This window comes from Hemitrygon akajei, chromosome 17 (genome assembly GCF_048418815.1).
Source record: "Hemitrygon akajei chromosome 17, sHemAka1.3, whole genome shotgun sequence".
Classification (NCBI taxonomy): domain Eukaryota; kingdom Metazoa; phylum Chordata; class Chondrichthyes; order Myliobatiformes; family Dasyatidae; genus Hemitrygon; species Hemitrygon akajei.
In genome coordinates, this window is record NC_133140.1 from 13,215,413 (window position 1) to 13,239,184 (window position 23,772).

At 41.8% G+C, this 23,772-nt stretch overlaps 1 protein-coding gene across 2 annotated transcripts in view; it reads right to left on the minus strand.

Annotated features, from left to right (window-relative positions):
* vac14 (vac14 homolog (S. cerevisiae)) overlaps nt 1-23,772 on the minus strand; it is a 505,447-nt gene that overhangs the window by 139,539 nt on the left and 342,136 nt on the right. For both annotated transcript variants that reach the window (XM_073069700.1, XM_073069699.1), the window contains exons 16-17: nt 18,664-18,838; nt 10,475-10,593 (exon numbers count right to left, since the gene is read on the minus strand). In XM_073069700.1, coding sequence (XP_072925801.1) covers nt 10,475-10,593; nt 18,664-18,838 — 294 coding nt within the window. The remainder of the gene's footprint in view (nt 1-10,474; nt 10,594-18,663; nt 18,839-23,772) is intronic.

The following is a 23,772-nucleotide window of genomic DNA, read 5'->3' on the forward strand; positions in this document are numbered from 1 at the left end:
AGAGAATTCCACAGATTCACCACTCTCTGTGTGAAGAAGTTTTTCCTCATCTCGGTCCTAAAAGGCTTCCCCTTTATCCTTAAACTGTGACCCCTCGTTCTGGACTTCCCCAACATCGGAAACAATCTTCCTGCATCTAGCCTGTCCAATCCCTTTAGAATTTTATATGTTTCAATAAGATCCCCCCCAATCTTCTAAATTCCAATGAGTATAAGCTTAGTCGATCCAGTCTTTCTTCATATGAAAGTCCTGCACAGTAAATCAAGAAACATAATAGAATCAATGAAAGACTACACTCAACAGCATCTACAACCAATCTGCAAAAGACAACAAACTTTGCAAAAATAAAGAAAACAAACAAATCAATAAATATTGAGAACATAAGATAAAGTGTTCTTGAAAATGAATCCATAGGTTGATGGGACAATTCAGTGATGGGGCAAGTGAAGTTATCCACTCTGGTTCGGGAGCCTGATGGTTGAGAGGTAATAACTGTCTCTGAACCTGACGGCACTGAATCCATGCCCACTATTGATCCCACTTGTTCCCCCAAAGCATGCTATCACACATACCCATTAATCTCCTCCCCCTTATCCTGTGGGATGGGCAATTTATAGTGCCCAAACAACTGGCAACTTTTTTTGTGATTTGGAGGGAAACAAGCAGCAGGAGGAAATCTGCACAGCTGCAGGGAAAACGTGCAAATTCCACACAAGCAGTGTTGAAGATCATTGGGAGACAACCAAACTACCTACATTGTCACTGTAAAGGAGCCCCTCCCTTCCTCACCCAGTTTCCTTAACAATTCTCTCTTGCTGAACAGTTTCACAGTTGACAAGCCCCTGATCACTGAGCAGACTGTCTGAACACGAAGGAATTCACAATTGAACAGAATCTCATTCCAAATGTGGAGCCTCCATTAATAAGGGTCTCACTGGATTCTAGCTGAAGGGCAAAGGTGCTAGCTGATATTCCCGATCCTTAACCAGGGGACACAGCAAGCTTTCATTCTACCACCATGAGTTCATGTTGCAGCTCTATAAAACCCTGGTTAGACCACATTTGGAATATTGTGTTCAGTGCTGATCGCCTCATTACAGGAAGGTTGTGATCAGCTCTGAGAGTGGGGGCAGAGGAGATTTAACAGGATACTGTCTGGATCAGCGAGCTAGGGCTTTCTCTTTCCAGAAAGGAGAATGAAGGGTGACTTGATGGAGGTGTACAAGGTGATAAGAGGCATAGATCGAGTGGATAGCCAGAGATTTTTTCCTAGGGTAGAAATGGCTAATACCAGGGGGCATAATTTTAAGGTGATTGGAGGAAAGTTCAGGGGGAGGGATGTCAGAGGTACGTGTTTTTACACAGGGAGTGGTGGGTGCATGGAACACCCTGTCAGGGATGATGACAGAAACAGGTACATGAGGGGCATTTGAGAAACTCTTAGATAGGCACATGGATGATAGAAAAATGGAGGACTATAAAAACAGGAAGGGTTAAATTGATCCCATAGTAGGTTAAAAGTTGGTGCAACATCATGGGCCCAATGGTCTGTACTGTGCTATAATGTTCAGTTATATATTCTTTCTGACCTTAGATCTGGCTGAAGGCCCTTTGTTTTTCATAGATGAGCTCGGTCACCTGTTACATTTAGCCTCATGTATCAGGCTTTATTAGAGCTTGATTGTTAAATTAGTGGGTTATGGTATTTCATTCAGCATATTAGTGAGAAGACTTTTATTTATAAAGATTAATATCATCTCATACACACAGACTGAAGAAATTGCATTTCCCTCATTAGAAACTGAATTTGGTAAATGAACACACCCTAGTAACAGTCATAGAAGACCAGCAATATTCAGTAGCTGCAAATTTATCTTACAAATGAAATAACTTAGGGAAATTATTACAGTGAGCACGCATGATTTGATTCATGTAAATTTTGATTCATATAATGATTCATTATATTTTGATCAGTGATTATAGATTTTAATGAGATACTTATTGAAAAATGATCTGCCTTATACACATAATTTTAAGCAGCCCAGGAGATTCAAACTGATAAAAATTCACATTAAATACTCAAAAGTAAATTTTATAATAATTGAAAAATTAAAAATGAATTTTGTCAGAATTTGCACTGGCATGGTGAAGATTATTTAAAGAACAAAAGAAAGAAGGGATATACAGTTTATTCTCAGGCTAGTAAACGGTTACTAGTGCACACACAGGAATCAGTATTTACACTGATGACACACTCAACGTTTCAGGCACAGCTTCTTTCCCTCCACTAACAGATTTCTGAATGGACAATGAACCCATGAACACTATCTCGCTAGTCTTTTTGTTTCTCTCTTTTTGCACTACATACTTAATTTAATTTTTATATACACTTCTTATTGTAATTTATAATTTAAAAAGTATTATGTATTGCAATGTACTGCTGCCGCAGAACAAAAAATACTTCAGTGATGTTAATCCTGATTCTGATTCTTAAAGTCAATATTTTTCTTTGAATCAGTGATTCACTAAGGTAGTCTTTTAGAATAGAGATGGAGAGAAATTTCTTTATCCAGAGGGATGCGAATCTGTGGAACTGATTGCTACAGACCGCTGTGAAGGCCAAGACATTTGGTACATTTAAAGCGGAGGTTGATAGATTCTCAGTTAGTAGGGGTGTTAAAGGTTATGGGGAGAAGGCAAGGGAATGTGGTTGAGAGGGAAATTAAATAAGGCTAGATGAAATGGCAGAGCACATCCAATGGGCCAAATGGCTTAATTCTGCTCCTATGACTTAAGGCCTTATGAATCCCAGGTTGGGTTGTCTCATGAAGAGAGACTGAATTAAGATTAGTCAATACGCATTCAAAGACATCTGTATCGATGAAAAAGGTTTTGAGGAGGATTGACAAGTTTCTTCAGCCTGAAGGGGGTAAAAGAGGTGGACAGTACCAGTGGGGAATTGGATGAGATGCCAGCTCACTGAATAACAGAGGACACACAAGAGACCTAAGAGCCACTCTGCTTCTATTTATCATGTTAATTACAGTCTCATGCCAAACATTTACCTCAGGAGCCAAAGTTTAGTTGAAACCCACAGAAGAAGCATCAACTATGTGGTCTTTTGACTAGCAGCCAATAAACATTTTCAGGACAGGCTAATTTCAAGAATGCAACTTTCTTCAAAATCATAATCACACCATTGGAATCAGAGAGAATGGAAATTGCATTTTGTCAGAACACTGTCCCCTAATCCTTTTGTAGAGCTGTCACTGCAGTTTAAAATGCTGACTCTGACAAGGAAAGATTTCCATAAAAAGGAAAATTTGCATTCTTCTTGTACAGTGCCTAACTTCAATGTCTTGAAGCACACCAGGGACAAGTCCAGACAAATGGAAAGGTAGCCAGTTTGCACATAAAGCTCCCACATTGTGATAACCTGGTTCAACGATGTTTGAGAGAAAAGCATTAACCAGGATGGTGGGGAGAACTTACTTGGTTGTCTCTGAAGGACTGCTATATGATCTGTGGTCAATAATAACTTCTATAGATGCACAGTGGAGAGTAACCTAACTGGTTGCATCACCATCTGGTAAGGAAACACCAGTGCCCAGGAACAGAAAAGTCTACAGAAAATGGTGGATACAACCCAGTCTTTCAAAGGCAAAGTCCACCCCACCATTGCACATTTACAAGGAGCACTGCTACCAGAAAGCAGCATCCATAATGAAGGATCCCCACAATCCAGACCATGCTCTCTTCTCTCTACTACCATCAGGCAGGAAGTTCAGGAGCCTTATGTCCCACACCTTCAGGTTCAGGAACAGTTCTTATCCTACAACCATCAGGCTCTTGAGCAGAGTGGATAATTTCTCAACTCAACTTTGAACTGATTCCACAACCTACAGACTCACTGTCAAGGGTTCTGTTGTTGGTATTATTCATTTATTTAATTACATTTATTTGCTCAATTTGACTTCCTTTGCACATTGGTTAGCTCAGTCTTTATTTATGCATGGTTTTTCATAAATGCTACTGTATTTCTTTTTATATAAACACCTGCCAGAAACTCAAGGTAGTATATGATGACATTTACATACTTTGATAATAAACTTACTTTGACTTTCACATTAATACTCTCAAGAATCATACTGCATAGAAACAGGCCCTTTGGCCCAGCTGGTCCATGCCAAATAAGATGTCCATCCAAGCTAGTTCTGTTTGCCCGCATTGGTCCATAATGTTCTAAACTTTACCTATCCATGCACCTGTTCCCCTTACTTTTAAATGATAATATTGTACCTGCCTCAAACACTTCCTCTGGCAGCTCATTCCGTATACATACCACCCTGTGTGTTAAAATATTGTCCCTCAGGTTCCTATTAAATCTCTGCTCTCTCACTTCAAGCCAATGCCCTCTAGATCTTGATGACTTTGGTTAAAACAAGACTCATTCACCCTAACAAAGCCCCTCATGATTTTATACACTCTCCTGTAAGGTATAACGTTTTACTCAAACATCCCATGCAAACGTTAATACCAAACTGAAGTGTTGGGGATTATATGGAGGGGGCACGACAAGACCACAGCTGCCACACAGCTCAGTAAGGCCTTCAGAGAGTGTGAGGAAGACACCTTTAATTAAATCAGCTGTAGGGACTTCTAGTGTTGAAACAGTGAACGTCAAGTAGAACTGACTGGGCTCTGATGAAATACCTACTATGTGGCTCTTTCCCGATGCTGCCTGACTGAGTGAAAACAGCATCTTCTGTTTTTGTTACACATTTCTAGTATCTGCAGCTTTGATCTTCAACAACTATCTGCTGATTCTGAAAGATTAGAATCCAGATCCTCAACAGCTCCATTTTTTTGAAGAGAAGCACAAAATACAGTTTAAAATAATTGAATGCTATAGTTGTAAGAACATACTTCACCTCATTGCTAGCTGCCTCAGAAGATAGTGATGAGGCTCTGTTTAGTACTACTGGCTAGGACAACCCTGACTGCTTGCATCCTGGTGTAGAAACACCAATGCCCATGAACAGAAAAGTATACAGAAAGTGGTGGATGCAGCCCAGTCCTTCACAGGCAATGCCCTCCCCATCATTGAGCACATCTAGAAGGAACGCCACCGTGAGAAAGCAGTATCCATCATTAAGGGCCCCCACCATGCAGACCATGCTCCTTTCTCCCTACTACCATTAGGCAGAAGGTGCAGGGGCCTTGGGTCTCATTCCACCAGGATCAGGAACAGTTATTACCCATCAACCATCAAGACTCCTGAACCAACATAGATAACTTCATTTGCCTCAACTCTGAACAGATTCTACAACCTACGGACTCAATTTCAAGGACTTAATGACTCATGTGCCCAGTATTAATTAACTTTTTTTTGCACCATGTCTCTTGTACATTGGTTGTTTATCAGTCTTTGTGTGTAGTTTTTCATTGATTCTATCGTACTTTTCTGTTCTGCTGTGAATATCTGCAAGGAAATGAACCCCACGTTAGTGTATAATAAGATATGTACACAGAATGCTTTCAAGTCCTGTTGAGGGCTCTCGGCCAAAATATCAACTGTTTATTCATTTCCATAGATGCTGCCTGACCTGCTGAGTTCCTCCAGCATTTTGTGTGTGTTGCTCTCAATTTCCAACATCTGTAGAATCTCTTGTGTGTACAGTGTTATATATGTACATTGATAATAAATTTATTTGGAACTTTAAACTGTTGCAGGGTTGCTTCAGAGGGCAAATAAGAGCCAACATGTTAGTGTGCTGGTTCAAAGGTGTGAGTTGCAGCAAGTTGGCTACACCCACAGAAGTATGGTTGATTCCCTTCCCCAGGACCCTACAGGTACCCAATCACTTCTACTGATACCCAAGATAAGGTAAGTACATTTCAAAGAAAGAATCAAACTTGTTTCCATTTGCATCCTTAAGATTGCAAGCTCAGTTTTCAAGCATACCCAAGCTTCATCCCTTCTGAGTTGGGGCACTAGTCAGTTTCTCAAAGATGTGGAGAAAGCAACAGAAGAGCGGCCTTTTAAATAGCTCTGGGTTTGTGCTTATCCCCTTGAACGACAGAGTATTCCAGTCTGAAAAGCACAGATTACTTTCCACTTGTCAGACACTGACTTGCACAGCATCTTAACAGCTATTTGCAACATTATCAAATCAAATCTAGTTTAATTATCAGTCAGATTATACATAGATGCAGCTGAACGTGATAGCATTCCTCTGGGACAAAGTGCAAAACGTTCAAAACAGCAAGGAAACATTCAAAAATAGCGAGTAACATAATTCAAAATATTGTGCAAAGAAGCATATCCTACTCGAAAAAAAACATATAGTTCAAGACCTTGAGCGACAATGTCCAGCAACTGATGGTACAATCTCTGGGGAGTGTAGAGATGTACATAATCCAGCCTGTCATTCCATCACTAGAACACGGGGGAGCAGCACCGATGGGTGACGACGGGCTCCAGCTGAGCTCAGTTACACTGTGGTGCTTCTGCATCTCTTACCTGGTTTGCAGCAGCAGGCAAACCCGGGTCTTCACACCTAGTTCTCACTACAACTGTAGCTACGCAGCTCCCATGTGGACAAGGATAACAGCAATGTACATTATCACTGTCCTACACAGTCTTGCACTATATACTACACTAACATGGAACAGAATTAGACCAGCCAGCCCATCGATTCATGACTGATTTATTAACCGTCTGAACCCCATTCTCCTGCCTTCTTTGATAATCTTTGATGTCCTTACTAATCAAGAACCTATCAACTTCTGCTATAAACATAGCCAATCTCTTGGCCTCCTCAGCCATCTGTGGCAATGAGTTTCACAGACTGTGGCTAAAGAAACTTCTCATCTCTGTTCTTAAAGGACATCCTTACGTTCTGAGGCTGTGCCCTCTGCTCCTAGACTCCCCCACTATTGGAAACATCCTCTCCACATGCACTCTATCCAGGCCTTTCAATACTCTATAGGTTTCAGTGAGATTTCCCCATCATTCTTCTAAACTCCAGTGAATACAGGCCCAGAGCCATCAAATGTAACAAACCAGTGAGGACTTAGTCACTTAAATCCCATCTTCTGGATCCATCACCCAAGTAACTCCTTGTGTTTATGAGTCGTGAACCATGTCCAGGTGGGAGGAAAGGGGAACATTACAGACATGACTGACATGGTACACAACATGAAGATGTGGATTGTACACCAGTAATCAGAATCCTTGGCAATTCTATCCCCTTGTCTTGCCCAGGGGCCTCATCTGAATTGTGAATCACCAGCAGTGAACTCAGCAGACAAGCCTTTAACACAGTCGCAGGTAAAAACTGTACAGTCCCAACAGTTTCCGTGGACAAAAGTGACCAAAAATAAAAAAAATCAAGTTCTTTGTCCAGAGCTAATAAATGTCTAACTGAATAGAGATGTTGTATTTTCACAGGCTGCTTTTACCTATAAATGGAAAAGACAGAATGCACACAGAGCAGCTGTGGGTGTTAGTTTTTTTTTATTTAGCCTTCAGAAGGATCTGTAACAGATTCTTCTGCCAATTCTGGTCATGTCTGTAATTGGTGGGGGGTGAGTGCTGGGAAATGTGCAGCCTGGGCAATTTCAGGATCTAAGTCCACAAATGAGACAACAAACTACAGCAAGCAATTCACAATTGTACAGCAGACAGCACTGCTGCCACACAGCCCCTGGGTCAGGGCTTCACTTCTGAGCTCAGGTGCTGTCTCTGTGGAGTTTGCGTATGCTGTGTTTCTTTTTCCTCTTATCCACACAGGCCATTTCATCACATCAGTATAGAGGTACCACAAGAGGAAAGCAATTACAGGATGCAGAATAAAGCTTACAGTCACAGGGAAAGCGCAGAGCTGGCAGACAAAATGGGGTAAGTGTAGAATTAATGTAAAGGGGTGTGTAATGATCGATGTGTCTGATTCTATGTTGTATGAGTCTGAATTCCACTCAGGACAAAGGGTACAAGGATGATATCAGAGCTGAGACACTAAACGGGTGGGACTTTCCTCAGAAGATATGTTGGATAATCCTACAGAATTATAAAATTAAGGAAGGGCTGATTATGATTATAATGCTTTAAGATGGTCATTGAATCTTCTTTACTTAGGGAATGGTTAGAATTGAAAATCATTTCAATAGCAGTAGATGTAGTGTATATGGATTTCAGCAAGCCATTTGATAAGGTACCCCATGCAAGGCTTATTGAGAAAGTAAGGAGGCATGGGATCCAAGGGGACATTGCTTTGTGGATCCAGAACTGGCTTGCCCACAGAAGGGAAAGAGTGGTTGCAGATGGGTCAGATGGAGGTCGGTCACCAGCGGAGTGCCTCAGGGATCTGTTCTGGGACCTTTACTCTTTGTGATTTTTATAATGACCTGGATGAGGAAGTGGAGGAATGTTTGCTGATGACACAAAGGTTGGGGGTGTTGTGGATAGTGTGGAGGGCTGTCAGAGGTTACAGCGAGACATTGATAGGATGTAAAACTGAGCTGAGAAGTGGCAGATGGAGTTCAACCCAGATAAGTGTGAAGTGGTTCATTTTGGTAGGTCAAATATGATGGCAGAATATAGTATTAATGGTAAGACTCTTGGCAGTGTGGAGGATCAGAGGGATCTTGGGGTCCGAGTCCACAGACGCTCAAAGCAGCTGCGCAGGTTGACTCTGTGGTTAAGAAGGCATACGGTGTATTGGCCTTCATCAATCGTGGAATTGAATTTAGGAGCCGAGAGGTAATGTTGCAGCTATATCGGACCCTGGTCAGACCCCACTTGGAGTACTGTGCTCAGTTCTGGTCGCCTCACTACAGGAAGGATGTGGAAGCCATAGAAAGCCAGAGGAGATTTACAAGGATGTTGCTTGGATTGGGGAGCAGGCCTTATGAAAACAAGTCGCGTGAACTTGGGCTTTTCTCCTTGGAGTGACGGAGGATGAGAGGTGACCTGATAGAGGTGTATAAGATGATGAGAGTCATTGATCATGTGGATAGTCAGAGGCTGAAGTGGCTGCCACAAGAGGACACGGGTTTAAGGTGCTGGGGAATAGATACAGAGGAGATGTCAGGGGTAAGTTTTTTCACTCAGAGAGTGGTGAGTGCATGGAATGGGCTGCCGGCAACAGTGGTGGAGATGGATATGATAGGGTCTTTTAAGAGACTTTTGGATAGGTATATGGAGCTTAGTAAAATAGAGGGCTATAGGTAAGCCTAGTAATTTCTAAGGTAGGGACATGTTCCGCACAACTTTGTAGGCCGAATGGCCTGTATTGTGCTGTAGGCTTTCTATTTACAGGATTAAGTGAAATGAATGGTATAAATATATTTTGGGGAAGCTACATTTGTAGAAGAGAGAAAGTGATCAAAAATACTATGGTGGTAAATAAAGTAGCAGTGAAGACAAATATTGGCAAAGAACTGTTAAGCTGAGTTGTCTAACTCTTTACTATTCTATGTAAATTCTATGTAAATTCTATGCACTGTTCTATGTACATTCAACTGATGTACACACTGAACAATCTACATTTGCTTTAAAATTCCAAATGCTACACCACAATAGATCAGACCTGGGTAGATGACCAACTGGGCGGTTGATGGAGGAGCAGGAGGTTGAGTATTCCACTGGAACTGTTAGCAAAACGTAATGGGAACTTGAGAGTGTTAAACTAATGCAGTCAAGCAGTTTAATATCTCATCCAGAGGTCGGTTTATAAAATTACCAAGTAGGGCTGCAAAGTCAAAATTGCTCTCGGTTTGAGTGCATATGTTCAGGCTCTAAATTGGAATATAGCCCTGCCGACTTGAATTCTAATGGTGCTGCCATCTTTAAATTGTGGTGAACATTTACACAATCCTGTGTTGTTTCTCCCTTGTTCACACCATCATAAACCATTGTGTGTAAGCGTTAGCTTAGTTCATAAAGCAGAATGCTATCTGAGCAATATTTTGTGTTAACATCATGTGAAATTTTATCCCTGATTATCAGTATAGCAACTGACCGCCTTAGTAATTTAATGAATGCCAACATGATAATAATCTTTTTACAATTCAAACTTTACTTACCCATGTTGTGTATAATTTTGGATATTTTACATGGTAGTCTAGCCTCTTATACCTCAATCTTATGAATGAGTGACTTAAATCATCATAAGTTTGCTGCATGAAGTATTTATGGTATTTTTCTGGTTTATTTTCAGTTTTACTTTTACTCGATTGTACGTGTGCGTGCTGCTCAAAGAAAGCACTGGGAACTTGGACACTATAGTCTGACTCATGTGTTCAGTTCAGTGGAGTTTGGCTCACCAGTGAATTCTGTACTTCCTACTTCACACACAAGGACAGCAGTACAGTGTAACTCTCTGACCCAAGGTCCAAGTCTTGCCAACTGAGTCAAGCTGCAGGAAGATAAGCCAAGCTGTCAATCTCACACGTTAGAATGAAAGGATACAATTTCTGAATGAGATCATAGGCATGCTTGTAGTTCTGTGTGAGGAAGCAGAGGGAGACTGTGGCCACAGGGTTGTGACACCAGGAACGATACAAGCTGCAGAACAGATTGCAGCTTTCCTGTAGGCAACAAAATATACAGAAATAATAATTTACAAAAAACAACATACCAAAGGTAGAGCCTTCAAGTTATAGCTTCAAACTGTGGTGCACAGCACACTAATTCTGAACCATTGTGAAGCCCCCTAGACATGACACAATAAGAAGCCCAGCTATTAAACTGAGCCATCTTGTTTGTAGTTGGACTTTATATTTTTTTAAGATGAAAATTAACCTTGTTATGCAAATCAAATTTTGTTAATAGAAGTGAAGTAGGGTGAGGGTTGTGGAAATAAAACATAGTATCCAATTCTTCTCTCTCAGTGGAGGTCGACATAAATGAATGAAGTCCTACAGAATGAATATCGAGAGTTAGGTAAGAAATTAAAATGAAGGAAATCGAGGTTAGTGATTTCTGGATTACTTCTGGTGCCATATACTAGTCAGACCAGGAATAGAAGAGTCAGATGAATGTGTGGCTGAAGGACTGGTGTGCGGGCCAGGGATTCAGTTTCTTGGATCATTGGGAACTCTTCTGGAGTAAACGTAACCTATACAAGAGGGGCAAGTTGCACTTAAAACAGAGGGGGGTCTGATATCCTATTGGGGAAATGTTCCTTTGTCACCAGGAAGGTATAGAGTAAATTACCAGTGGGGTGGGATTCACGAGAGTGAAGTCAGCGAGAAGACAGGGGTATCTGTAGCAACCAAAGAGTGTAATTTAGTGATCAGGACAGTCATGTTTGCAGTTGAAGAGCAGATAGGAAAACTGCTTAATATTGCACCTATTTCAAAGCATAGTGTCCTAACAGGTAAGGCCAATGAACTGAAGGCATGGAAAGCCTCTAGGGACTTGGGCATCGTAGCCATTTTAGAAACATGGCTGAGAGAAGGGCAGGACTGGCAGCTTCCAGAATACAGAAAGTTTAGATGTGACACAGTAAGAGTGGAGAGGGTTTTGCATTTTGATAGAAGAGGACATAACAACAGTGCTGTGAGAGGATATTTTTGAGGCCTCATCTAATGAGGTCATTTGGGTAGAACTTAGAAATAGGAAGGGGATGGTTTCCTTGGTGAAGTTGTATATCAACCTCTCCCCACAAATAATCAGTGGGAACTTGAGGAACAGATGTGTTGAGAAAATTCACGCGTTGTAAGAACGGGGCACTCCTCTGTTTTCATGGATATTTGTGAAGAAAAAGAATTTCAGGATGTATATTGTATGACATTAAATGTACCTATTGAATAGCAGGTAGAGCTGGTGGGACTTCTCAGTTTTCCTGGTATTGACTGGGTTACCCAGAATAAAAAGAGCCTGGATGGGGCAGAATTTGTGTGGTGCATCCAAGGTAGTTTCCTCACTTTGGAAGAAGGAATACTGGATATCCTCTTGGGGCCCAGTAACTGAAGTCTCTTTTGGGGAGAAGACTGATTCCAGTGACCACAATTTTATTAGTTTTAAAATAGTTATGGAAAAAGAAAGACAGGTTCACAGGTTAAGTTCTTGAACTGGAGCAGGACTATCTTTGAGGGCATTAGGTAGGATTGAGCTGGGCTTCAATGGTGACTTTATTTAAAGGCAAAGGAATAGTTGGCAATTATGTATGGAGCTGTAGGAGATGGCTCAGATTTTTAATATTGTTTATCTTCACTGTTTACTAAGGAGAATATCAGAAAATGGATGCCAAAGAATTGAGTGTAATTAATTACGTGGCTTTGGATCATGTGCACTGTATGAGGAAGGAGGTATTTGTAGTCTTCAAGGTGGGCATTAAGTGGGCAAACTTCGGCCTGACTAAATGCAACCCCAGATCTTATGGGAAGCCAGGGAAGAAATCGCGGAGGCCCCTGTAAAGATATTTGCTTTATTGTTAGTCACCGGTTAAGTTTCACAAGATTAGAGGGTGGCCAATGTTGTTCCATTGTTCAAGAAAGGTCACAAGGACAGGCCAGAGAACTACAGGCTGGTGAATTTGACTTCAGTTGTAGGCAAGTTAACTGGAGGGAATTCAGAGAGACAAGATCTACCATCACTTGGATAGTCAGAACTGATTGTGTTCTTGATGTTTTTTATTTGGACAATTTTGTCTTCTTTTGCACATTGGTTGTTTGTCTGTCTTTATTTATGGATATATTTTTATAAATTCTGTTGCATTTCTGTTTTCCTATAAATGCTTGCAAGAAAATGAACCTCCGAGGTAGTAAATGGTAACATATATGTACTTTGATAATAAATTTTATTTTGATCAGGAATAGTCAGCATGGCTTTGTATGTGGGAGGATGACAAATCCTTTGGAGATTTTGGAAAAGGTAACTAAGGGCATACATGACAGTAGGGGAGTGGATGTTGTCTATATGGACTTTAGTAAGGCCTTTGACAAGATCCCAAGTGGCAGGGTGATCTGGAAGTCTAGGTTGCATGAGATTTGGGGGAGCCATTGAAGTGGAGGTGAGGGTTTTGAGCCAAATGCAAACAAATGGAACAAGTTGGAAGAATGCTGTGGTTGGTATGGAGAGTTGGGCCGAAGGGCCTGTTTCTATGCTTTGACTCTTAGAGAAACAGTTAATGTTTCAGACAAAAGGCACAGGCACAAAATGCTGGAGGAACTCAGGAGGTTGGGTAGCATCTATGGGGAATGAACTGAAAATGCTGGGAGGTGATAGGTGGAAGAAGTAAGGGACTTAAGGAGAAGGAATCCTTCTTCTCTCTCAACCTTCTTACTCTGGCTTTTTCTCCTTTCCTTTCCAGTCACGATGAAGGGTCTCAGCTTGAAATGTCAACTGATTATTCCCCTCCTTAGATGTTGCCTAACTTGCTGAGTTCTGCCAGGATTTTGTGGGCATTACGCTGGATTTAAGGCATCCGCAGAATCTCTTGTGTTTACATCAGGTTTCTTTTAGCAGATGCTGCCTGACCTTCTGAGTATTTCCAGCATTTTTTGTGCTCTTTTTCGAGATTCCCAGAGAAAAAAGTTGATACTAAATAAAATTATTCTCCATTAACAAGAATCAGCAGAGGGAACAGAAGGCGAAAGCTGAGGTCTTAGGAGCCCAGTTGAACGTAGAAAGGGTGGTGATTTATTTATTGGTAAGGGACGACCTACTGGTGGGAGCACAGAGACCAGATCTCTGGCACTGAGTTTAGTGCTGTGGAGTAGGGGGTGGTGGGGGTAGGTGTGGGAAGAGGACTGCAGTAGTGGTAGGGAATTCCATAGTTAGCAGAATTTAGATGCTGTGGATGTGAAAGAGACACTTGGATGGTACGTTGCCTCCTAGGAGTCAGGGTCAGGGATGCCTCAGATTGTCGGATTGCGTCCATGGCATTCTAAAGGAGAAGGGTGAGCAGACAGAAGTCTTGGCACCACTGACATAGGTAGGAAAAGGGAGGAGGTCCTGAAGAGAGAATTTAGGGAGTTAGGTAGAGAGCTGAAAACAGGACCTCCAGGGTTGTAATCTCTGGATTGCTGCCTGGACCACGAACCTGTGATAGTAAGAATAGAATGATATGGCAGGTGAATGCGTGGCTGAGGAACTAGTGCAGGGGACAGGGCTTCAGATATCTGGATCATTGGGATTTCCTCTGGGAAAGAAGGGACAGGTTACACCTGAACTCGAGGGGGACCAATATCCTTTTGGGCAGGTTTGTTACAACAGCTGGGGAGGTTTTAAACTAAATTGGGTGAGAGAAGGGAACCAGAGTCATGGGGCTGAGGATGGGACAACTCATATATGACTAGATGCAGTGTGCAGTGAGAAGGACAGGCAGATGAAAGGGCAAAATTGCAGTCAGTGGGATGAGTTCAGGTGTAACATGGGGGCAAATTCAAAAACAGTGATGAATACAGGACTGAAGGGTTATGTTTGAATGCAAGCAGTATATTGAATAAGATAGATGATCTTTGTAGTGCAGTTACAAACTGGCAGCTACGACATTGTGGGCATCATTGAATCATGGCTGAAAGAAGGTCATATTTGGGAGCTCAGGACCCAAGGATATACATTGTGTCGAAAGGACAGGCAGATAGGCAGAGGCAGTGGGGTGGCTCCATCGTAAAAAATGAAATCAAATCCTTAGAATCCTTAGACATAGGATCAGAATCCTTGTGGGAAGAGTTAAGAAACCGAAAGGGTAAGAAAACCCTGATGGGAGTTACATGCAGGCCTCTGAATAGTAGCCAGGATGTGGGCTACAAATTACAACAGGAGGTAGAAAACACACGTTAAAAGGGCAATGTTACGATAGTCATGGGGGATTTTGATATGCAGGTAGATTGGGAAAATCAGGGTGGTGGTGGATCCTAAGAGAAAATTTGAAGAATGCATACGAGATGTACTTTTAGAGCAGTTTATGGTTGAGCCCACTCGGGGAAAGGCTATTCTGGATTGGGTGTTGTGTAACAAACTGGATTTGATTAGGGAGCTTAAGGTAAAGGAACTCTTAAGGAGGCAGGGATCATAATGTAAAACCATAAGATATAGGAGCAGAATTAGGCCACTTGAATTATCGAGTCTGCTCTGCCATTTTATCATGTTGATCCATTTTCCCTCTCAGCTCCAATCTTCTGTCTTCTCCCCATATCCATTCATGCCCTGACTAATCAAGAATCTAACAAGGTCTGCCTTAAATATACCCAATGACTTAGCCTCCACGGTTGCCTTTGGCAAAGAATTATGCAGATTCACCACTCTGTGGTGAAAAAAATTCCTGCTTGTCTCCATTCTGAAAGGATGCCCCTCTGTTCAGAGGCTGACTCCTGTGGTCTTAGACTCACCCAACATAGGAAATAGCCCCTCCACGTCCACCCTATCAAGGCCTTTCAACATTTGATAGGTTTCAATGGGGCCACCCCCATTCTTCTGAATTCCAGTGAGTTCAGGCCCAGGGCCACCAAACACTCCTGATATGACAAGTCTTTCAATCTGGAATCATTTTTGTAAACTTCCTTTAAACTCTCTTCAATTACAGTACATCCTTTCTTAGATAAGGGGCCCAGAACTGCTGACAATACTCCAAGTGAGGAGTATAAAGCCTCAACATTACAGCTTTCCTTTTATATTCTAGTCCTCTCGAAGTGAATGCCAACATCACATTTACCTTCCTCAGCACAGACTTAACCTGCAAATTAACGTTTAAGAAAACCTGCACAAGGACTCCCACATCCCCTTGCACCTTGGATTTTTGAGTTTTATTTATTATACCAAAGTGCATGATCATACACTGCCTGACACTCTATTCCACCTGCCACTTCTTTGTCCATCCTCCTAATCTGTCTAAATCCTTCTGTAGCCTCTCCACTTCCCTCAAAGCTACATGTCCCTCCACCTATCTTAATATCATCTGTAAACTTGGTCACAAAGCATCAATTCCATCATTCAAATTATTGACATTTAACATAAAAAGAAGCGGTCCCAACACACATCCCTGTGGAGCCAGCAGCCAAACAGAAAAGGTTCCCTTTATTCCCACTCTTGGACTCCTGTCAATTAGCCAATGCCAATTTCCTGTAATACCATGGGCTCACCTTGTCAAAGGCCTCCTGAAAATCCAAGTACACAATGTCCACTGATTCTCCTTTGTATATCCTACTTGTAGCCAAGATTTTCCCTTTAGGAAACTATGGAGACTGTGGCCTATTTTATCATGTGCCTCAAGTACCTTGAAATCACATCCTTAACAATCAATTCCAATATCTTCCTAAACCATTGAGGTCAGACTAACTAGCCTATAGTTTCTTTTCTTCTGACTCTTCTTTCTTAAAGAGTGGAGTGACATTTGCAATTTTCCATTCCTCTGGAACCATGCTAGAGTGAATGGCTTCTTGAAATCGCATTACTAATGCCTCCAAAAGCTCTTCAGCCACCTCTTTCAGAACCTTGGAGTGCACAACATCTGGTCCAGGTGACTCATCTACCTTTACCACTTTCTGTTTCCAAAGAACCTTCTCCCTATAATGGCAACTTCACACACTTTTTCCCCCTGACACTCTCGAACTTCTGGCGTATTGCTAGAGTCTTCCACAGTGAAGACTGATGCAAACTACTTATTCAGTTCGTCCACTATTTCCTTGTCCCCCATTACTACCTCTTCAGCATCATTTTCAAGTAGTCTGATATCCACTCTTGTCTCTCTGTTTTACTTTATATATCTGAATAAACTTTTGGTATCCTCTTTAAAATTATTGGCTAGCTTAACTCGCATTTCTTCTTTATGACTTTTTTAGTTGACTTCTGTTGGTTTTTAAATGCTTCCCAATCCTCTAACTTCCCATTAATTTTTATTCTACAATATGCCCTCTCTTTTCCTTTTATGCTGTCTTTTGACTTCCCTTGTCAACCATGATTGTGTTATTTTGCTTTTAGAATACTTCTTCCACCTGGGGATGTATATATATATATATATATCCTGCACCTTCTGATTTGCTCACATAAATTCCACTGTCCCTGTTGGTGTTCTTTTCAAATCAATTTTGGCCAGCTCCTCTCTCAAGGCTCTCTAATTCCCTTTATTCCATTGTAATATTTATACATCTAACTTTAGCTTCTCCTCAAATTGCAGGGTGAATTCGATCGTACGATGACATGAAGCCCCTAAGGATTCCTTTACCTTAAGCTCCCTAATCAATTCCGCATTATGCAACACCCACTGCAGAATAGCTGATCCTCTAATGGGCTCAACCATGAGCTGTTTTAAAAAGCCACCTCGTAGGCATTCTAGAAGTTCCCTAGCTTGGGCTCAAATACTAACCCAATTTTCCCAATCTGCCTGCATATATTAATTTCCCATGATTATGATAACAGGCCCATTTGACATCCATTTTTTATCTCCCATTGTAATTTCTAGACCACATCTTTACTACTGTTCAGGGGTCTGTACATTTACCCTTTGTAGTTCCTTAGCTCTTCCCACAATGATCTTAACAGTGTCGGGAAGTATGGTCATGCACTTTGGTAGAAGAAATAAAAGCATAGTCTATTTTCTAAACAAACAGAAAATTCAAAAACCCGAGATGCCAGGAGACATGGGAGCCCTTTTGCAGGACTTCCTAAAGGTTAGCTTGCAGGTTGAGTTGGTGGTGAGAAATGCAAATGCAATGTTATTTTGGGAGAACTAGAATATAAAAGCAAGGGTGCAATGCTGAGGCTTTATAAGGCATTGGTCAAACACATTTGGATTATTGTGAGTAGTTTTGGGCCCCTTATCCAAGAAAGGATATGCTGGGATTGGAGAAGGTTCAGAGGAGGTTCACAAGAATGATTCTGGGAATGAAAGGGTTAGGGTATGAGGAGTGTTTGGTGGCTCTGGGCCTGCAGTCGCTGGAATTTAGAAGAAAGAGGGGATCTCTTTGAAACCTATCAAATGTTGAATGAATGGATGTGGAGCAGATGTTTCCTATAGCAGGGGGTCTCAGACCAGAGGGCATGAGCTCAGAACAGATGGACATCCATTTAGACAGAGATTAGACGACATTTCTTTAGCAAGAGGGTGGTGAATCTGTGGAATTTGTTGCGACAGGCAGCTGTGGATGCCAGCTCATTGTGTGTGCTTAAGGCAGAGCTTGATAGATTCTTGATTAGTCAGGCTGTGAAAGGTTATGGGAAGATGGCAGGAGAATGGGGTTGAGAAGAAAAATTGTCAGCCATGATGAAATGGCGGAGCACACTTGATAGCTGAATGGCATAATTCTGCTTCTATCTCTTGTGGTCTTATTTATTTAGAGATATAGTGCAGTACAGGGACTTCTGGTTCAATAAACCACTCTGTCCAGCAATTCACCTACAGTATTTCTCCCTAGACTAATCACAGGACAATTTACAATGACTAATTAATTTACTAATTAGAATATTTTCGGTCTGTGGGAGGAAACTGGAGCACTTAAGAGGAAATCCAAGAACACGAACAATACAACAAGCTGCTATTTTACTACTGCCTTAGATCAGCTGGCTCACCTTGGGCCAGTAATGGAACTGGATCCTTACACTTGGCATTGCTCAAACAGTAACTACTGCATTCTTTGACCTGAAACTATTGAGCAAACCCTGTCCACGCACCTATGTATGCCGAATCTGACAGACTTAAGAGTTGCCCTCACCATTGTGTGCAGGTCCTTCAGCTGGTTTCGAAGTTGGAAGAGTTCAGTTGATGTTAAGAGGATGGAGTTCAGAGTCTGGACCATGGTTGAAGCAAATTTCAAGTCTTCTTCCCGAAGCAGGATTTCAGCCATGGAATGGAAAATGTTCTCAGCATTTAACAGGAGACATAGTTGCCTGCAGATTGGAAAGAAGAGAAGTGAAAATATATTTAATGCTTTAAAAACTACAATCAAGTTGACCCATTTAGTACCACTTTTAACTCCAATTCCAAGATAACTGGATGTTGGCATTAGAACTGGGACTAAATGTGAGGTCAGTACTTGTAGAATAATACATATAAAATGCTGGAGGAACTCAGCAGGTCAGGCAGCAAATATGGAAAGGAATAAACAGTCAATGTTTCAAGCCAAGGCCCTTTATCAGTGCATGTAAGTTACAGCTTACGTTAACTCTGTCTGCCCTTGTAATGTACTGTGCTGCTGCAAATAGCTCACTTTCACGTTATTTATATACATATGCTGACGACAATAAACTTGAACTTGACGAGAATTCCAGAGTTTTGGGCCTCTGCAGTTGAAAGTCTGATCAGCATTGGTGGGGAAGTCAAATAAGGGGTGCATATAATTAGAAGAGCACAGATTATTTAGGAATGCTTGCTGAAGTTGATTTTAGATACTGTGTGGAGTGGAGGAGCCATGGAAGAGAAGAATAATGTCATACAAGCAGTACAGTATTGACAACCTATCTGAGGACAAACTTATGGCAGTGACATTCACCAGCAAGTAAAAATGATTGAGAGCTAGGAGGGAGTGCTGCAGTCATCTCCTTCCTCCTACCAGCACTGTGTAACCCCTTCTAAACATTCCTGCATGGGGGAGGTATGCTAGTGTAACTGTTAGCATAACGCTATTACAGTGCCAGTTAACTGAATTCAATTCCTCTCCTTCTGGAAAAAGTTGGTACATTCTCCCCACGACAGTGTGATTTTCCTCTGGGTGGTCCAGTTTTGTCCCACGCTGCCGGTTAGTAGGTTTATTGGTCACATGGGTGTAATTGGCCAGTCTGGCCATGTTGGGCTGCAAGTGCCAGTCACCGTGTTGTATTGCTAAACTAAAACACTAAGTTGCCACTGGTGACAAACACAGCATGTTGCGTGAGCACAGTCAACTGGATTAACAGTGTTCCGATCATTCTGCAGAGTGCCTTAATATATATATGCAAGTGTGTTCCAGAAGTAATAATTTCTGCAGAATGCTCCCATTATGTCAAGAATTATAGGGAATAATGTTGAACTACAACTCTTTGGTTGACTTCTCTGCTAAAGAACTCCCTCCCACTGGAGTAAAGGAGGATCCCTTTGGTTGCAGAGCTCATTGGCCAAAGCCAAATCACATGAAAGATGAGACTGACCACTCACTGTGTATTTAACTGCTGTACGGGAATAACAGCGGGTTCCAAAGGGAAATGAACAGAGGAGTCGTAAAGCACATAGAGAAACAGCAAAGATGAAAGTGACAGAGGAATAGAACAATAGAGTGACAGGAAAGCACGTTTCACTTCTATATAGTTCAGGAGCCTTAGATCCCACTTCAATAGGTTCAGGAATAGTTATCATCCTTCAACCATTTGACTCCTGAAGCAGTGTAGGAAACTTCACTCACTTCAACTCTGAACTGATTTCACAGACACATTTTTCCAGTATTATATAACTCATGGTCTCGTTATTATATTAATTCCCAGTAGTAACTTTGTAGTTAGCTGAGCAGGTCCATTCCTACTTTCCAGGTGCATTGCTGAAACCATCATACTTGACAAAGGGCGTAGGTGAGGCCTGATAACACAAAAGGCTAGGTAGCTGGCTTTTGTTTTTCCTGTGGGGAAGGGAACTAGTGGGAGGGTAGGAGGGAGAAGGGAAAGAGATAGGATATGGGCCAGTTGGATTGGAGGAAGGAGGGGGTGGAGGAAATGGGATGGGGGGTTTGAAGGATCTTGACCTGAAATGTCAACTGTCCAGTTCCCTCGACGAACGCTGCCTGACCTGTAGTGCCTTTGTGCGTTGTTCCATTACAGATCACAACGGTAAAAGTTCACTGCTGAAGCAGAAAGCTGAGTGAACAAGGAGATTTCTCAAGGGAGTATTGTTCAGCAAAGTGCTACAGGGCTGTTAAAACATAAACCATGCAATCTTAAAAGTTTCGTTCTCCAGGCAGTTAATCTGATCAACCATTCTAGTTAACCCATCCCCCCCCCATCTTTTATGCCATCACAGCACTGCACTGTACACACTTCTTATAATGCTGCTTAGATTGCAAATACATGTGGGTACTTATGCACATTTTTATTCCATATCTCTTCTTTAATCTCTGAATTTATTTTTATATAATTATTTATTCTGTATAATTGTTGAATGTTGTTATTTTCTGTTGCATGTCATACCAAGACACCACAGCAATTTCCTAATACATGTAAATGTACATGGCAAATAAAATTGATCCTTGGTCCTTCAGGCTCCCTTCGGTACTGGACGTGCTGGAAATATGTGCACTTCCGTTCACAATACAATTAACGTGGAAAGTGCTGATAGCAGGCTCTTCCTTAAATAGTCATTTTATGAGGGGTTCACAGCTTTACAAGCTAATTTCTGAATCAGAGAGATAAAGCCCAGGCAACAAGTGGGATTTCATTAAGCAATTTCCTGATTTAGTGTAAAACTGCCAAGACCCAAAATAAGTGATGTATTCACATTAGGAAGGATTTGAAATAATGTCTAAAAATAAGTCTGAGCAATGAAATCCAATTCCTCATCATGTTGAGCTCAGTAAGCCTCCAGTCATCACCACTGGTTTAATACAAAATCCATCAGTTATGTAAAGAAGTTCATTAACTTCCACAAACTCATTTTGAGCCATAATTATCTTCTCGATCAAAGCTAGCTTGCTTATGATCATTCCTGATTTAGAAACAACCACGAAGTACCACACAAGATGGTGGTGTGGTGTGGTAACACAGCAGTTTAGTGTGTAAGATCGAGCTTCAAATCCCACTGCTGTCCGTTCTTGCCGTGACTGCAGAGGCTTCCTCCATGTGCTCTGGTTTCCCCCAGCATTCCAAGGATGTACAAACTATGGTTAGTAAACTGTAGGCATGCTATGCTGTCGCCAGAAATGCTATGCCAGCACAACCCCACATAAGCAACACTTTGCATTGTATGGTTCAACGTACACGTGACAAATAAAGCCAGAGCAATCTTTACAAGACTGCAAGAGGGAGAATATTTCTTACATGTTATATAGTAGTGGTTTTGTGATCTAATGCTAGCAAATTGTTAAAAGGATAAAGAGGCTAGATAAAGGTCATAGAACACTGCAGCACAGAAACAGACCTCTTGGCCCATCTAGACTGTGTTGAACCATTAATGGGCCTCATCCCATTGACCTGCATCCGGACCATAGCCCTCCATATCCCTCCCATCCATGTACCTATCCAAATTTCTCTTAAATGTTGAAATCAAACCCCCAACTCTTTCCCATCCCTTTTACAGTAAGGGAGTCCCAGTCAATATGTGGAAAGTTAAAATCATCTACTGTCACAACCTTATGTTTCTTGTGACTTCTCTACAGATTTGCTCCTCTAAATCCCACAGATTGTTGGGTGACCTACTGTATAATATAATCCTATTAATGTGGTTCTAGCTCTCTTATTTCTCAGGTCCACCCATAAAGCCTCACTAGACAAGATCTCCAATCTGTCCTGACCGAGTAATACCACCTCTTCCCCTTTAATCCCTCCTGCTATGCCATGTCTAAAACACTGGAACCCTTGAACAATGAGCTGCCAGTTCTGCCCCTCATAATTCAAAGTGCTGGTCTAAGCCTTAAGCTCATCTGTCTTTCTACTAATACTCCTTGCACTGAAATATATCCAATTCAGAACATTAGTCCCAGCATGCTCGACCTTGTGGTTCCTGACTCTGTATGTAGGCTTAACATCATCTTTCTCCACAACCACTCTACTACCTGTTTTGGTGCTCTTGTTCCCACCCCGCTGCAACTCTAGTTTAAACCTCTCCCCCTCCCCAATACATGCCGTACAGCACTAACAAACCTTCCCTCTAGGATATTAGTCCCCTTTCAGTTCAGGTGCAATCTGTCCCTTCTATATAGGACTTACTTTCCCTGGAAGAGAGCCCAATGATCTAAAAATCTCCTTAGCCACATGTTAAATTGCATGATCTTCCTGTGTCTGGCCTCACTAGCACATGGCACAGGTAGCAATCCTGAATACCCTGGAGGTCCTGCCCTTTAACTTAGTACTTAACTCCTCGAACTCACTTTGCAGGACCTCGTCAGGCCTTCTACCCATGTCATTGGTACCAGTGTGGACCATAACCTCTGGCTGCTCATCCTCTCATTAAGTATGCTGTGGACTCAATCCGAGACGTCTTTGACCCCGGCAACTGGGAGGCAACATACCATCTGGGAATCTCATTCTCATTCACAGGAATTCTTTCCTGTTCCCCTAACCAATGAATCCCTTATGAATACAGCTCGTCTCTTCCTCCTCTCCCCCCCACCACCTTCCCCTCTGAGTCACAGAGCCATACTCAGTACCAGAGATCTGACCACTGTAGCTTTCTCTGCTAGGTCACCCCCTCAGCACTACTCCCCACAAAAGTATCCAAAGTGGTACACATGATGTTGAGGGGAATGGCCTACAGGTGCACTAACTGCCTATTCCCTTTCTCCCTCCTGATGGTCATCCAGTCACCTCTGTCCTTCTCCTTGGCTGTAATTACCTTATTAAATATTCTGTCTAATCCCTCAGTCAAGAATTGAAGAAAGTCATTGCTAAATCTGGAGATATTTCATTATTCACAAGAACACATAATATTACATCTGAAGTTTTACTGGTAGCGAAGCAGTTAGTGTAATGTTATCACAACGCCTGCTGTAAGATCAGGTTCAATTCCCACTGCAGTCTCTAGGGAGTTTGTATGTTTCCCCATGGGTTTCCTCTGGGTGTTCCCACATTCCAAAGACATACAAGTTTGGGCAATGCTATGTTGGCACCAAAAGCGTGACATTTGTGGGCTGTCCAGTACAATCCAT